Source organism: Heteronotia binoei, chromosome 1 (genome assembly GCF_032191835.1).
Source record: "Heteronotia binoei isolate CCM8104 ecotype False Entrance Well chromosome 1, APGP_CSIRO_Hbin_v1, whole genome shotgun sequence".
NCBI lineage: Eukaryota > Metazoa > Chordata > Lepidosauria > Squamata > Gekkonidae > Heteronotia > Heteronotia binoei.
The window spans coordinates 33,527,338-33,544,589 of record NC_083223.1 but is presented as its reverse complement, the minus strand read 5'-3'; the positions used below and the strand labels follow the sequence as shown (position 1 = coordinate 33,544,589).

The 17,252-nt window shown below is 41.2% G+C and overlaps 1 protein-coding gene across 3 annotated transcripts in view; it reads right to left on the bottom strand.

Annotated features, from left to right (window-relative positions):
• Window positions 1-17,252, bottom strand: part of ATAD2B (ATPase family AAA domain containing 2B) — a 112,479-nt gene that overhangs the window by 81,499 nt on the left and 13,728 nt on the right. For all 3 annotated transcript variants that reach the window (XM_060233416.1, XM_060233430.1, XM_060233423.1), the window contains exons 3-12: window positions 11,419-11,465; window positions 10,283-10,436; window positions 8,790-8,892; window positions 8,182-8,290; window positions 7,500-7,616; window positions 6,658-6,733; window positions 6,132-6,230; window positions 3,551-3,662; window positions 3,160-3,275; window positions 1,944-2,118 (exon numbers count right to left, since the gene is read on the bottom strand). In XM_060233416.1, the coding sequence (XP_060089399.1) occupies window positions 1,944-2,118; window positions 3,160-3,275; window positions 3,551-3,662; window positions 6,132-6,230; window positions 6,658-6,733; window positions 7,500-7,616; window positions 8,182-8,290; window positions 8,790-8,892; window positions 10,283-10,436; window positions 11,419-11,465 (1,108 nt within the window). The remainder of the gene's footprint in view (window positions 1-1,943; window positions 2,119-3,159; window positions 3,276-3,550; window positions 3,663-6,131; window positions 6,231-6,657; window positions 6,734-7,499; window positions 7,617-8,181; window positions 8,291-8,789; window positions 8,893-10,282; window positions 10,437-11,418; window positions 11,466-17,252) is intronic.

The following is a 17,252-nucleotide window of genomic DNA, read 5'->3' as shown; positions in this document are numbered from 1 at the left end:
TACAACCTATTCCTTTTCAAGTAGGCACAAACATCCAGTCATGCAGAACACCACCAGGGAAGACACGATGCTGAACCAGAAGGACCCAATGGCTTGGTCCAGCAGAGCTCTACTTATGTCTTTTTGAACAGTATATCTAACGTAAAGGTAGTCCCCTGTGCAAGCACCAGTCATTTCCAACTCTGGGGTGACATTGCTTTCATGACATTTTCATGGCAGACTTTTAATGGGGTGGTTTGCCATTGCCTTCCCCAGTCATCTACACTTTACCCACAGCAAGCTGGGTACTCTAACTTAAGACTACTGCAAAAACATAAAAACAGTAAATGGCATCACCTTTACTCCACAAAGATTGCTGCATTAACCAAAAGGTACTTCGTTTTCATTCCAGCAATATCTATCACAGAAATTAATTTATTAACAAGGCACTAAAACTGTTTTCTCCTTCTGAATGCACTTGACAGGAAATGAGGCCCCATGTGTACTTTACATATTACTTTATTTCTGTATCACATTTATCATGGACAAGCAGAGGACCACTGACAATCTGCCTCTTTTCACAAAGCACATGCTTCCTTCAGTTTAAGGGTCAATGAACTCACAAAAGCCCCACCGCACAACATAATTCCTTGTCTGCAAAGATTTATTGCTAGGTGATTCCAACTTTATTACAGAACCTGAACACTCATGAAGAGAACAGACCATTCTGGTTTCCAGACTGTCTGCAGAATGGAATGGCCACAAGAATAAAAAAAGATTGTTCCATATCTATTGGGATCAAAATTCAGCATATCTTTTTATGGCATAGCAGTTGCCCCTGCTCTTAGTAGGCAATGTACTGCACAAATGAAATGAAGCACCCATGACAAAACGTAAGACACCTTTCTTCCACTAATTCCCCACTGTCATCTGCTAGCACCAACAGATGATCCATCTTGATTGGGACCAAAACAGCAGTTGTGTGTAAACTTTAGTGACCAGGTGATCTAGGAATGGGGCATCCAATTTCTGACATTCAGACATGACATTACATACAAAAAAAAGCCCCAAATTCCCCCCAAATGTTTGGAAATTATAAAATCAATCATGCAAAGTTGGTCTCCTGTACATTTTCAGTCTCACATTACTAACAATGCTCTTGTACTTGAGCTCTAAGAAAAACTCTTACCAGCTTGCTATTACATCTTCTAGCATATTCTAATAAATATGCATCTCCACAATTACTTTAAACTTATTCAGATACAAAAAACACTAACATTTTTTCTTAAACATCTCTCCACACTGGAGATGCAGACTCTCTAGAGACGCCGCTCAGTTTCCTTCATATGGATGTACCCAGGCCTCAGATTCAGTGGGAGCTCCTGAACCTTTCTGAGAGTTCCACCTCCTCCTTCTGAGAGTTCCACCTTCTTGTCCATTAAACAGTATGTGCAGTTGCATAACAATCCCTGGTTGAGCTCCACCACCTATTTTTCTACAAAATGACCACTGGATGTACCTACTTTGTAGAATTAAATGCTGATACAATGAAACTAGAGCTGCACCAAATGCTTATTTGGCAGACATAGTGCTCTGGGGAGAATGCCCCCACAACATATAATAAAACCAAGCCACTGTGTCTACAAGTCTTCATGATTTGCATGACTATTTGCAGCCACTACTTCTGTTCTGAAGATAACTCTTGGAGTGATATTCATAACATTATGTAACCAACCTGATTTGGTGACATGATGACAAATACAGTTTGGAAAATGGACAATATTTCCTGCATTGTATTGCCCTTATTCTGAATGGGTGAAGATTCTGACCCCATTCCAACCCTCCTACCCCTCCAAGCACTGCAAGGGGAGGGTACTTTCAGCAATTATTGAAAGATCCGGTTCCCTTCCCTCTTCACATTTAGCCCTAAAAGAAACTACTGAAGATAAATCTAGAGTACTAACTTGATCAAACAGGAGTCGGAGTTGCCGTTCAGATTCACCAACCCATTTACTGAGACAGTCTGCTCCTTTCCTCATAAAGAACGCAACCTTTCTCTCTCCTTGGGTGCATTCATTGGCCAGAGCTCTGGCTACCAAAGTTTTACCTGTTCCAGGAGGACCATAAAACAAACAGCCCCTGAAGACAAATGGACAAACATTGTAATCACCGTCTCTTTGCATTTTGTACAGTGTATTTCCCACCCACATAGAAAAAATGACCACCCATCTTTTCAGAATACTTTGGAAAAAGCAAAATACTACAGAACTACAAATGAACACTTTAAAAAATGGAATAATCCTCTCTATTTCAAACTACTTAAGAAAAATCTTGCTATGGCTATTTGAACAAAAGCATGTTTTTCGTCTGGCTAGTACCTGATTTATCAGGTTAGTTGTCTGTTTTGCACTATAAAAGAACTCAGTTGAACGCAATATCAGATGAATATCCAAATATTGCCAGATGATTGTCCAAATATTGTTTGCAGAGTTTAAAATTATAACACTATTTGGCATTATAAGAGTAAAATATCTCAACTTCTCCAGTCCCTAAATAGATATGCCTTCAACAGTTAATTAAAACCAGGGGAGAGAGAAGACCCGCTAATGCATGTAAAGAAAAAGACTGGGAGACCTGAATTGAACCATTTTGCTTCTGTTTTAAAAAAAAGAAAGCAAAAACCTCTTGTCCTAGCCATCTTCCACCTGTACAATATCTAGTGCTTCTTGACAACTTCTTGAAATTCTTTTAGAGGCCTGAATGACAAAATTAAAATCTCATCTCTATTGCTTTCCTTGCATCAGTCTTCAAAAAAAAAAATCAACAGCTATCTTCCGAAGTCAGAAGCATTAATCCAAAATGCTACTTTGCTTTTAAATCACATCTGAAAAACTTATGTTTCACAAACAGCCTAACAGAGGAAACAACTGCTCTGTTCCTGCTGTTTATTGCTTTTTCCTTCCCAACAAGAACTCTGAGTAACTAGTTTAACTCCCCCAAAATATTCACTTTTACCTCCAGACTCACAGCTCTAGGTGAGGGCTAGAAAGTAAATATACCTTATAGGATGTATGTGGCAAAGAGATGGCTTGCTGATATCTGCTTTATAAAACAAGCCTGAGCTTTGCTCAGAAAAAAAAATACAATACAAACAAATTACATGTGATGAAATATACCTACCTCGGTGGCTGAATTTTGAATTTTTCAAAGATTTCAGGATATAAAAGAGGAAATATAACCATTTCCTTAAGTGCATGAATGTGATTGCTCAATCCACCTATGCTGTCAAATCGCACCTAGGGAAAAGGAAACAACTTTTACTCTACTGGTTTCTCATTCAACAGGCACTGGGTCAGAGCCTAAACTCAAAACCAGGCTAGTTAATTGGTTTTGAACAACTGTAAAGTTAAATATTGTATCCATTTTGTGCCACTGTGTCTTCAAAACAACTTGCAAAACAAATATTACCCAATCTTCTCTAGCACCTGCAAAAAGCAGTTTCAAAGCACTGGTTTAAGTAATACTTATTTAACTTAAATGTTTCTAAGGTATAAAGACAAAATGAGCATACTGATTTGTCAAGAATCATTGGGTCGACATCTGCCAAGCTTGCACCAACTTTCACTCGCTCACGAAGGATTCCACTGGCCAAATCTTCGGCTCTGAAGTTCATAGGCAGACATCTGCTTGAGACAAAACCCAAATAAGTCTGAATTTGGTTTGATGCTGATCGAGGCTACAACCCAAGGAACTTATGTGCATATGCAGAGAATGCCATGCACGCAATCACACAAATTTCAAAGACTAAATGGCACTTAAGTCTTTGAGGGAGGGGAAACAACTGCTTTGATTCCCCACCCCCACTTTACTCCAAATGCTGTGTTTCTGAGGTCTACTAATTTCTAGGAACAAAACTGGAAAGAGGAGAATGTCGTGGACTATATTGGGAGGGAAAACAGGAAAGTCCTGCTCCACGAAGTGCACAGATGGTTGGATGTGCCCCAATATTTCCAGATGATTTTTCATGTGTTACAATTTAACCTGGCACAATGCTAAGACCTGTGGTAGACATTACTAATTTTGATGGACCAGTGATCTGACTCAAGGCTGCTTCACACATCAGAACGAAAATCCTTGTCAGGAAGATCACATGCAGACAGCCAAAGACACATGCACTGTAAGCAAGTTGAGTCTTACCTGCATCGGAATACATATAATCCATAGAACATTAATGTCTTATTCAATCCACAGGTTTTCCAAACATAATGCCCCAGGTTCAGTCCACATAGTCTTTAATTAAAAAGATTCTCAAGAGTACAGACTAAGAAAAACCTCTACTTGAGACCTAATAAAAAGCAAGGCCACTTTTTCTCTTAAATTTGTAAAAGCATAAATTACATTGAGGCCATTTTCATTATGTCTTTATTGAGCACATCACCAATGATTTCAGGTCACCTTGTTTTTATTTGTGTCTCAGTGACTTTTTTTCTTTAACACCATATACTGGCTATACAAAATGTATAAACAATGGACCCAAAATAATAATGTGCTAGTTTTAATGGGGAGAAATTGACATGAAGAATACATGAAGCTATCTTACCCTTGTCTATCAGAGTTACAATTGTCTACTCTGACTTGCACCAGCTCTCCAGGGTCTCAGATCAAGGTCTTTCACATCACATACTACCTGAAGCTTTTAACTAGAAATGCCAGGGATTGAACTTGGGACCTTCTGCATGGAAAGTGAATGCTCTGCAACTGAGCCATGGCGTGGTATCAAAAGAAGAATACATGATCACATGATGTGATGGTATCGCTTTACTCTGCTCTGGTAAGACCTCACCTGGAGTACTGTGTTTAGTTTTGGGACAAGCTGGAACGGGTCCAGAAGAGGGCGACGAAGATGGTGAGGGGTCTGGAGACCAAGTCCTATGAGGAAAGGTTGAAGGAGCTGGGGATGTTTAGCCTGGAGAGGAGGCGGCTGAGAGGTGATATGATCACCATCTCCAAGTACTTGAAGGGCTATCATATAGAGGATGGTGTGGAATTGTGTTCTGTGGCCCCAGAAGGTAGGACCAGAACCAATGGGTTGAAATTAAATCAAATGAGTTTCCGGCTCAACATTAGGAAGAACTTCCTGACCGTTGGAGCGATTCCTCAGCAGAACAGGCTTCCTCGGGAGGTGGTGGGCTCTCCTTCCTTGGAGGTTTTTAAACAGAGGCTAGATGGCCATCTGACAGCAATGAAGATGCTGTGAATTTTGGGGGTGTTTGTGAGTTTCCTGCATTGTGCAGGGGGTTGGACTAGATGACCCAAGAGGTCCCTTCCAACTCTATGATTCCTCCCCACCGAGAGAAACCAGTGTGAAAATAAAGACTCACAGACAATGCTCCCTCTACGCTGCAGAGTTTTGTGAGCAAAAATTCAACTTCATGAGCTACTGGCATTAAAAGTTGTGAGCTACTGCTCTGGGGCCATTTTTTCTGAGCTAAGACTGTAGGAGTTGGAGGCTAAAAAAACCTGTGAGCTAGCTCACACTAACTCAGTTTAGAGGGAACACTGCTCACGGATTTGTTTCTAAGAAGGAAAAAATGAAATCAAAAAGGAGATACTTTCTATTTAATTAAAATATTTTCTTTCTTCCTTCTGGTACCTCAAGACAGCTTAAACAGAATAAAAACCAGAAATACATAAAATAAAAACTCTGAATTAAAATCACTATTTACCATAAGCAGAAAAAACTAATCAAATGCTGTCCAGAATAAAACCATCTTCAGCCGCCTCCTAAAGATTAAAAGTACGGAGGATCAGGTGCACTTCCTGAGCACTGAAAAGGCCCTCTCTCATGTACCCACCAGACTAGCTTCTTTGGTCAACAGGACAGTCCAGAGGGCCTCTTCCTGTGATCTTAATTCCTGGGCAGGAGCATATGAGAGAAGATGGTTCTAATCACACCGGACAGCCATCTTACTTAACGTTGCCAGTCACATTCAATATTACTCAACTGAATGGTCCAATGGTCTGACTCAGCATAAAAAGACAGTTTTGCACATCATTATGAATGAAAAATGTGACCAGTCAAATGTACTGAATCAACACCTCCCCTGGCTGTTTTTCCAAGTTAATTTTTAAAGAAGCATAAAATTTCGTACCTGTTCCTTGCTCTTGCCATGCTCTTAGATTTTCTTCTTTCAAAGCGTTCTTCATCTGATGAGGTTGTATCACTGCTATGAATGGCATGCTTTTTTCTCCTATGGAAACAAAAAAAAAAAAAAATGCGGAACAGCATGTACTCTGTTGTCCCTGGCTAAGTAAATGGCAGTAAAACACTTAAATCTTAAGGATATGTTGTCTTCAGTTTCATAAGGAGTTCATGCAGCAAAAATGAAAGCTTGCCTTCGTACTTTCTTTTTTGAAGAAGTCTGAAGAACACTTTATATGGGAAAAGGAAATTATGCAGTGCATGATAGGAGAAAAACAAAATAGGATTCTCAGCATTACTACCATGCAATAAAGCATTAATGCTCTTTATTTATAGCTGACAAAATAAAAGCATCCAAGTGCTTCTTCTCCTTTTTTATTTTCATGCAACTGCTTAATGAAGAACTTTTCTAAGCAAGAATTTTTTTCTAAAAAAACCCGAACTAAGAAAACATACATGAAAAATGTGTTATTTACCTGATATGGCTTCTTCTAGCAGGAGATCTATGAATGTCAAACAATGCACTTTCCCTTTTCTTCTGGTGAGATGGCACTGAATAACACAAGATTTACAAACTGTTTTACAATATACTGGAGAATTTTGCACATAATTCTTTTAGCAACCTATACACATCCTGACTATTAAGTAACTTGATAAAACTTACAAGCCAAATATTTATATAAGCAAGTCAAGCTTCAGCATCTTCCTCCTATCTGCAATCTCTTCTGTTACCTCAAGTCCCAATGATTTCTAAGTATGTTCCATTTCCATGGGATTGCATCCAAAATATTTACACTGTCAAATACATACATCCTAGCCTTAGGCTACTGCAAATAATCTTGCAGAGAAGTACAGGGCAAAGTAAGTGAGATCTCCAAGTTCTCTGCAGTGGGAAAAGGTAGGAATCATGTCAGCCCAAAACAATCTCCTTATCCCAATGTACAGGGAAGCTAGGGGAAGTATCATCAAAACAGATCCAGGCATACACATGCTAAACAGCAAAATGCATCACACCTATGTGGTTTGCACTGAACAAGTCACAACTCCACAGAGTTGCCTAACAGAATCCCACCCACTGTAAGCTCCCAAGGCATACAGCTGAAGAAACAGTGAAATTAGCGTTACTTTTCTAACCAGATGAAGGGTGGGGTGGTTGAAGTTTTTCTGTTGCTGAATCAACGACACTGATCCACAGATGAAAATCTGAGATACAAGTCAGCTAGCAAACCTGAGAGTTGGAGTGGCTTCAGAAATATGGCACTGGTAAATCTTAGAAATACATCTACAACAGGCTGTATCTATTATGACTTGCTCCTACCTATAGGGGGTGCCTGATATCGTTCAACTGTTTTTCTTTGTCTCAGATTATAGGGACGATCGTTTTCTTCTCCCTCTGCCTCCTCTGCTTCAATATCTCCATCTTCTTCTTGTGATTCTAGAAAGGAAAGACCCAAAGAAATAGTAAACTATTTTAAAGACAGCTCTTCTGCTGCGACTTTTTAAAGTCTTTTAAATTTTATAAACCCTGACCTGGATGGCCCAGGGTAGCCCAATCTGGTTAGATCTCGGAAGCTAAGCAGGGTCAGCCCTAGTTAGTATTTGGATGGGACACCCCTCTGTTCATGTCATACCTTGAATACCTTAGGGAATCCCCATAAGTTAGCTGTTCCTTGACAGCACTTCCAACCACAATTTTAAAAACAATTTGCTTTTATAACATTTTAATGCTCTAGCTCAAATGGTATTCTGTTTAATATACCAGAATAATATTTTTGCAATGGGTAATAACAAGATTTAAAATCAACTGAAGAAAGCAATGAGCTTTAGGAAGTTAACTGAAAACTGAGGCAACAAGGGTGTTATTTCATGCCTTAGGATAGATATAATTTGACTATATCAACATCTCTGAGCTGACATAATTTAGTACCCATATATCGCTTTCTTTGCATAGTCACTTTCAATAACATATACCAAAACTAGCTAACCTCTGTCATCATTACCTTCTTCCTCCCCTTCAGTGGAAACTTCATGGTGGTTCTGGATTCCATAGCTATTTCTCCTCAGTGATTTCCTCCTCCTCTTTACACGTGAATACATATCCATGTTTTCCTAGAATAAGAATGATCTGCATTATGTTCAATAACCTGAATTACAAACAGTAGGATGCACAGTGTTCCTCTTCCAGTCCTTCTGACAGGCCTTTAGAAGTGGAGTTACATGCTTGATATTTCCTTAGGTAATCACCAGGACAATTATATGTATTGGAATTCCATTATCCACAATAATAGCCCAGTGGCATCACCCTTCCAAACAGCACAGCTTGAAAGACGGGTCAGTCTAACAGCTGATTATGATGGATTCCCAGCCATTTTCCCCCCTAGATGTTATACTGCTGCTGTTGGCAACGATCATTTTCATTATAAAAGGAATCCAAATTTTCACCCTAAGATATGTCAAACATTCTCCCACTGCTGAAACCGTTATTTCACTGGTGTATTGTTCACAAATGAATCAAGCATATTATTAGAAATTAACTTGTTGATATTTTATTATTATTATTTTTATTATTATAAGTACTGCACAGAATGAATGACCAATCTGAACTTACAAATTCTGTATCTGTCCACATGCGCAATCGTTCCACTTCTCCAGATCGCCTATTCCGTCTGATGTTAATATTGTCCATTTCTTGAAGAACAGCTTCAGCAGTACTGAAATGTTTTTAAGACTTAATATGAAATAAAATACAAACCACACATATTTCATAAGAGCACTGTATTAAGGTGCTTATCAGCCAAGCACAGACATGATTCAGAGCTTAATGAAACTGAGTTCCGCAGGTGTGCATGAAAAAAAAGCAAGGGGTCAAAACCTGTTCTGACAAAAATGTTCTCTGCTAAAGAACAGACATGATCTGGTTTTGCTGCACTGAAACAAGCACAGGTCAATTCACAGAATGCCAACTGCAACTCAACTTTTAGAGAAGGGTAAAGAAGTGACATTAAGTGAAAGGGAGACAACTGTGTGCTAGCCAGGATCAAGTGTGAATTACCCTCAAGGCACTGGGTGTCAAAGTAACTGTCATTAAAAACAGTTCTACCCAAGTTTTACCAGGATATTGCCCAACCATAGAACAAAGCCAGACCCGGGGGGGGGGGGGGGGAGACAAAAAGAGGGAAATGCAGACACATGCTTTGTAATTATTATTATTATTATTAATCATATTTTACTATGCCCTCTTCCAAAGAACTCAGAGTGATGCATAACACTCTCCTCTCGCTCATTTTATCCTCTTAACTATCCAGTAAGGGAGATTCAGCTGAGAAATTATGACTTGCTCAAGACCTCCCACTGACTCAAGGCCCTAGCCAAAATCGTAACCATAACTCCCCACTGGTAAACAGAAACCAAGAGCAGCAGCTAATACTAGCCAACCTAAGAGTATGAAGGGCACAGGTCCTGAAAAATGTGAGACTATTCTGAGCCTCAGTTATCTCAAAAGGTAGGAATCTGCAAGTGCAGAAAACTGCAGGTTTATGGATCCTTATGAGAACCCACTCCACTCATAGCTATAGAAAGCTACAGAAACTTCAAATGGGGTTACAATAGCCTGATGACTGGCCTTGACCTATTTCTCCAACCAACCTCACCCTGGCACACATGTATTCTCCCCAACTACTCAAAAGCTTAATTTTGTAAATCTAGTCTTTGGGCTTTAGCAGGTAGAATTTTAAAGAGTACTGGAAGGGAAATTAATTTATGTTTGCAACAGATTCTTTCTTTAAAGATCATGCATGGAATGGTCTTTAAAGAACCTGTTTCAACAGTTATATTAGCATTCATAATAAGAACTGGAGCATACGAATTTCAACAGTTGCACCAGCATTCATAATACAACTGGAGCATAAGAATTTGAAAGTATTAAATCTACAGGCTGTTAAAAGAATATATGTCAAAGGGCTTGACAAACAAACATAGGAAGATGAGAAATCTCAAGTTGTTCCTAGTAAACAAAGAAAAATTTAAGCACCCCAAAGAAGACACCAAAAAACATTTGCCGAACAAAACTTTAATCTGGAAATTATTTCTATCCCCACGTACCTGTTTACTAGCTGGTCAAACAGCAAACTCTGATTCAAACTTTCAAATCTGTTTTTTCTGGATCGGCAACTTTTTCTGACTTCTCTGCCTCCATTTATACAAGCGTGGTCCGCGTCTCCCTTTTTCTCCCCCCGAAGGGAACAGCTTTTGAGAGCTGAAAGATTTAAATTATAGAGGAGGACTACTCAGAAGGAATAAAAAGGAAAATACAAAGAAAATGCTTGGTGCATTTATGCTTACAGGCTCATTTATTCCTTTCAGGATCATTTCTGTGACATTAGATTCTGACAAGTGAGGGGAATTCCCCTTATGGCTCAGTGAGGAGGGGGGAGAGACTTGTGGGGAGGGAATGAGCCCGGTGTCCTCCTCTGCCACTGCTCAGTCCAGCACAGCTACCAGCATCCTTCTCAGTCGCAGCTGAGCCCTGTGTGCCTGCCAGGTATCCTCTGCCACCATGGCTGGACTTCAGCAGCTGCCAGGAGTCCTCCTCCACCACAGCCAGGTCACAGCAACTCCCAGGCATCCGCCTCCATTGCAGCCAGGGCAAGTGCAGCTGACAGGCTGCAGTGGCTCCATTCTGAACAGGTAAGTACATGCACAGATGATGCAGATGTACTGGGGGGATTTAAACCCCTCTATATACTTTAACGTAGATTTCAGATTTGCAGAAAAATCTCTTGGGCCTCCAAGAGGTCCAATCCATGGATTTAGCTATCCGCAGATGAGCTAACAGTGTATATAGATGGTTAAGTAACATGCATACTTTCAGAGATAATTCCCATATCTCCACCCTACTTTTTCCAATGTCTGTATGTGTATTAGTCCCAATGCCGCCCTGAGCCTGCCTTGGCGGGGAGGGCGGGATATAAATAAAAATTTATTATTATTATTATTAATGATCTCCTGCTCTTTTTAAAGCTTTTCTTATAAGGTATATGATTCTAATAGTCAATGGGTGAAATTGCAACCAAAAAGCAGAGCAAAAGATACTAACTGGAAATCTTATGACTGGTCTTTTTTATGTGCATGAGCACACTGTAGGCAATGAACCAAAAGAAGGTGCCAAAAAATCCAACACACCAAAACGTCTATGGAGAAGAGCTATAATCAACACCAATCAAATACAAAGTACTTACATAAACTATGCCCATTTGGTAAAGTAGCACCAGATTGAGAAGTTAACCTAAGAAATAATTAAATATTATTTGCAACATATATTAACCTTGAATTCACACAATACTTGTATAAAACTGGTTCCAAAATGTTAAACACTGAACATAATAATTTTGTACAGGACTAATACAAAAGTACTTCACTACTGATCTTATTCTTTCTCATAAAAGGTTGTGAGAAGCAGATCACATTTTCAGCTTTACTGATGAGGAACTAGAGCCTGTAAGTAATACAGCTATGTGAATTGCAATGTTTTAGTTATGAGGGAATGCACTGAGTTGTGAGTTTTCAAAAACCATTACATCTCTTAATATATTTACTGCACATTCAGCCTTTCTAGAATGGAAATGCAGAATGAAGATCATACTCTAGTAAACAGTTGTATCAAAAGTGAAGTTAACAGAGCCCTTTTAATCAGCTCAGAACATCACAGACTGGAGTTAATTTATAGTCAAGATATCAAGTATTTTGGAACTGAAAATCCTGATAAACCTCTAGTGTTCTTTGTAAGTGAAAAAGTCAAACAGGACTAATTTTTTGGACATAAGTACACATAACAAAATCCTCATCTCCCCTATGTGTCCATCCCTGCTATATCTATCAGACATGCTCTGGGAGTTTTGTGTTCAGAACTGAATTCCCAGGCATGAACAGGAACAGAGGACCTTTAACTTCCTGCATGCGATTTAACCAACTCAAAATGGCCCCAGGCACCTGTTTTTGCCTCAATGGAAAATTTCTATGTACTAAAGGCTACACACAAGTTTCCACAATAGGACAAACAAGTACTCCCTCTGGAAAATAACATGTGTGGGAAAGGTTTAAGCCCCCTCTTTCCACTTATCATAGTCCCAAACCAAAGCAGTTCCTTTATAGGCCTTAAAATTAAGTTCTGACCACAGAACTTTCACAGCACATCCAGCCAACAAGCCCAGGATGGACACAGGGTCTTTGTAATAGGTAGTTAAGGCTCCCCATGATGACAGGAGTGAACGACCATTGGTTCTTACCATGAGGGGTCCTTCTCTTCTAAGGTCAGGAGGACCTCTCCATGGGTTATTCACATTATTCCACTAGGGAGGCAGGAAAAAAATTTCATCTTCCAGTTGGTGCCTTTGGAATAACCCGCCCCTTCAGTTCTGGGACTCCAAAAGCAGTATTTTAAAAAAGCCTACTACACAAGTCCTAAGAGAAAACTAACAGTTAATAACAGGAACCTGAAACTTCAGCAATAACATGAGAAAAACAGTAAGCAGATAGAAGAAACAGTGCAGTAAGAAAGGGATGATGATGACGATGACAATGACGACAGGGCCAAGACGTCCTCCAGACCTCAGAGGAGAAGGACCCCTCATAGTAAGAACCAATGGTGGTTCTCCTTCTGAGGCAGGGGACATCTCCATAGGACCTCCCAGAGCAGCATCCTTTAAATAGGTGGGTCATCATTATCATCATCAGAAGTCACTATGTGCCGTAGAACTCTTCTTCTGAAGGCTGCCAAGGTGTTCAATCTGTAATGACGAATGAAGGTGGATATGGATAACCAAGTCACTCCTCTGCGCACCTTTTCTACAGAAGCTCAGTTAAGAAAAGCTGTATTAGTCGCCTTAATCCCCTTAGTGAGCCCACTAAGGAGCCACCAGTATGACTTCAGCCTTCTATTCCTGTATCCAACAGACGACCTTGGGGTCAGTGAAATTTGAGGGAAGGCAAAAGTAGGCCCCAAGGCCATAGAAATGTTAGGGTATTTGTTGCCTCCATTTTCTTAAAATAATATTGTATGCAGAACCATGGCAGTTGATTATTCAAGGCTGATACAAACAGATCCACTAGTGGCCGTCCCAGATGACTGCATATGAGGAGAAACAGGTCTGAATGGAGAAACAGGTCTGAACTCTCCCTCACTGATCATCTGTCAGCTGAACCAGTCTGCTTGAGTATTGCTCTCACCCTGGATGTGCTCCGCCCTGATTAATAGAAGGTTCCTCTCGGCCCAGGAAAGGATCATCAGGGCCTTGCAGTGAAGATGAGAGGATTTTAATCTGCCCTGTTTGTTGAGATACACTTTTGCAGATATGTTGTTCATCCAGATCAACACATGTTGAACAGATAAGCTGTGATTGAAATGGGTCAATCCTAGATAAATGGCCCTGAGCTCTAGAACATTGATTGGAAGTCTGTTATTCTGCGGACCACCAGCCCTGGACTGGAACATTGTTGAAGATAGCTCCCCACCCCTGTAAGCTGGCATCAGTGAAGCTCTCTCAAGTCTGAGGTGTATAGAAAACCTTGCCTTGCCACAGGCTGCTGAGGTCTGTCCACCACAAAAGGCTGTGCTTGACAGGCACTGGAACCTGTAAATTCATTTCTCTTTGTTCAATGATTGCAAGTTGGGAAGGATGGAGAAAAATCTGTAGGGGTCTGAAGTGTACACAAGCCCACTGAATCATGTCCAGACAAGATATGAGGAGACCCATTAGCTTGGCCAGCAAGGTCAGGATGGAGGATGGCTTCTGGATTATCAGAGTCACTGTGTCCCTCAACTTCTTGGCCTTTTTCATTGGAAGGAACAAGGAGTTGCAAGTAGTGTTGATGATTGCACCCAGATGTTCAATTCACTGAACAGGCTGAAGAGAATCTTGGACAGATTCACTAGAAATCCATGCTGATGTAGACATAGGAGTGTTATTTCAGCGCACTGGATGAATCTGGAATGGCTACTAGATCTGAATAGAAGGTTGTATAGATACAGGTGGATGTGGACACCCTGCTTTCTGGGATGCACTACAGAATTTACAAGGATCTTTGAAAAGACTCTGGGAGCTGTGGAGGCACCAAATGGGAGAGTCCGGAACTGGAAATGCTGGCCATTCACCACAAAGTGCAGAAACTTCCTGTGCGAGGGTGAATAGGAATGTATAGATAGGCTTCCATCAGGTCCACAGATGTCATAAAGTTGCCTGGCTGAAGCATCTCCATGATGGATCTCAAGGACTCTATGCAGAACCAGTACAGTTTGATGAAACAGTTGAGAAAATTGAGGTCCAGGATGGTCCTCCAATCTCCATTTTTCTTGGGTACTGTAAACAGAATGGAATAGACACCCCGGCCTTGTTCAAACAGTGGGACCAGTTCTATGGCATGGATTTCAATTAGGTGTTGTAGAGCTTGATTGATGATTGCTCGCTTGCTGCTGTATTTGGAAAAGGGGGACTGGATGAACCTCTCTGGCAAAAGGCTACAGAATTCAATGGTATACCCCATCTGAATGACATCTAGAGTCCAAGAGTCTGTCTGAAAAGCCTGCCTGAAAGTGTAACAGTCTGGCCCCCACCAGAAGGCTGAGATAGTCATGACTGCTTGGGTTTGCATCACGGTTGGAACAGTCTGCCTTGTTGAAGTTTGATTTGTTGAATCAGGAAGTAGGAGGGCCTTTCTTGAATAACATTCTACAGGAATCCCAGTTATCCTTTTTGGACTCCAAACGATACCTAGGCAGGGAGTCTTGAGTATGAAAGGAATTATTTCCATGTTTGACTGAATGATGAAAAGCTCTAGGAATGGCTTTCTTCTTGTCACAAGTCTTGACTAGGATCTTGTCAAGTGAATCCCTGAAGAGGTGATCTCCCTGGAAAGGATAGGCAGTGATGATGGACTTAGAAAAAAGGCTGACAGGCCATGCTCTGAGCCAGAGCATTCTTCTAGTCACAGCTGAGGCGGCCATGGCCTTAGACATCAAAGTAAGAATGTCTAGACTAGCATCAGCAGAAAAGGACGCTACTTTAAGAATGTGGCTAGCTCCTTCCAAGAGATGACGATCACTCCCAGGTAAGATCTCGATTAGCCTGCAGATCCAGACAATGATAGCTCTGTTGGCAATGGACACAGTCAAAGACGCTCTAATCATCATGGCTACAGCCTCACGAATCTTCTTCAGAGCCACCACAGTCTTCTTGTCTAAAGCATCTCAAATATTCCATGACCATCCTCAGAGAGTAAGCCTGTCATCTGGAGGGCAGCCACAGGGTCATCTATTGGAACCACCTGTAACAACTCATTTGCATAGTTAGGCAAGGCACATAATTTTTTTACTTAAATGTAAGAACTGCCCATTAGCAGCTGGCTTGTCCCACTCCGCTACAAGTTGACGTTCAAAACATTAAGGGAAAGGAAAAACTTTTCCCACAACTGTATCTGGAGGAAAGAAACCAGTGTTTCCCCTAGACCTGGATTTACATTCGAGCCTGATGATTTAGGCTCTCCTTTGTTAGGTGGGGCATCATGCATGTCTAGGGCAGCTATACACTTAGTCACAAAAAAAAACCCTGATAGTCCTCCCATGTTAAAAAATCTATTGTCCTGCCACTTTAACTTCCTCCTCTTTATCAGAGAGAAACTCTCCTTCACGTCCTTCACGATCAGAATCAGAAGAAGCTGTCTCAGTATTAGTATGCCTGCATCTGTTTCTGTGAGGGGGGGCTTTTTTGGAAGCCTTAGAGGGCCATGGCTTAGAGGGGAGGGAGGGATTCTGTGGGCTACCCTGTGAATTAATGCTCATTCTGCTACAAAAGTCTGTCTAAAGACTTGCATAATGCCAGGAGAGTGGAGAAATTCTGTACAAAGAGGTACGTTATGAACTGGAGAGGAGGAATCTTGGAAACTGCAGCGTGGCTGCGCAGAACTCCAGTAGTCTTGGCCACTTTTTGCTCCTCCTGAGTGCAGTACAGGCTGCAGGAGGGTATCGGTGCAGCACTCCATGCCTCCAAAATGGCCACCACCAGACTCCCGAAGAGTCCTCCAGTAAGTGGCGCCACTTGGCTCTCCATTCATCTGCTGCCTTTGCCACATCACCTGGATGGTCAGGGCAGACAGTGAGATCAAGACGCAAAGGCATGTTGGCCCCGCCTGAAACAGTCGCCGCAGCTGCAGCATGTACATCCAACTCCTTGACAGATGAAAATCTGTCAGAGTGTTCCGCCACCATCAGGCTACACAAAAAAGGCAGGAGCACTCAAAAACGCCAGTATGCTGTCTCTCCAAGGAGGGAAGGAAAAGGAACAAGAGAAAGGCAGTAAGGTAAGGAAGAACAGAGAAATAATGCAATGGAAATAGGAGTTTTTAAAAGAAGGGACAGGGAAAAAGAAGAATTTCTGAGGTAGGGTCTACTCTAAAAACGCTGCTACTCCCTCAGAGGCAGGAACAGAACTGAAGGGGCAGGTTCTGAAGGTGTCAACAGCAAGTGGGAAAAGCTTTTCCTGCCTCCCTAATGGAATGATGCGAATAACCCGTGGAGATGCCCTCCACTCCTGAGGCAGAACACCATGGCTTATAGCACTGCCTTTGCTGACATCAGCCCTCTTCCATTCTAAATCACATGCTGGTTGCCCTTCTTGATTCCCAGTCACCAAAACTGCATCCACATTATCCGGAGGAAAGCACTGAACCATGGAATGGGACTCCAAGAAGAGATGTAGATCTACGAACAGATAGTACCACCAGCACACTATGAGAAACCATGAGCAAACCGAAAAAAACTGCTAGCACTGTTCCACTAATACTTGTGCAAGAATGCTGTAAAAAGACAGGTTTAACAGCAATTCTGTTGCTTTTGTTTTTAAACGAGGAGACACAAGGTCTTGTGCATACCTGGATTTAGCTTCCCTGTTCCCACGCAATACAGACTATAGCAGCATTTCTGAATGCTGAAGCTGAATCCAGTCCATCGTTTAGTTCTTCTAGATTCAGCCAACCCTCCTATGATATGGGGATAGTAACACTAGTTTGCTTTACAGCGTTG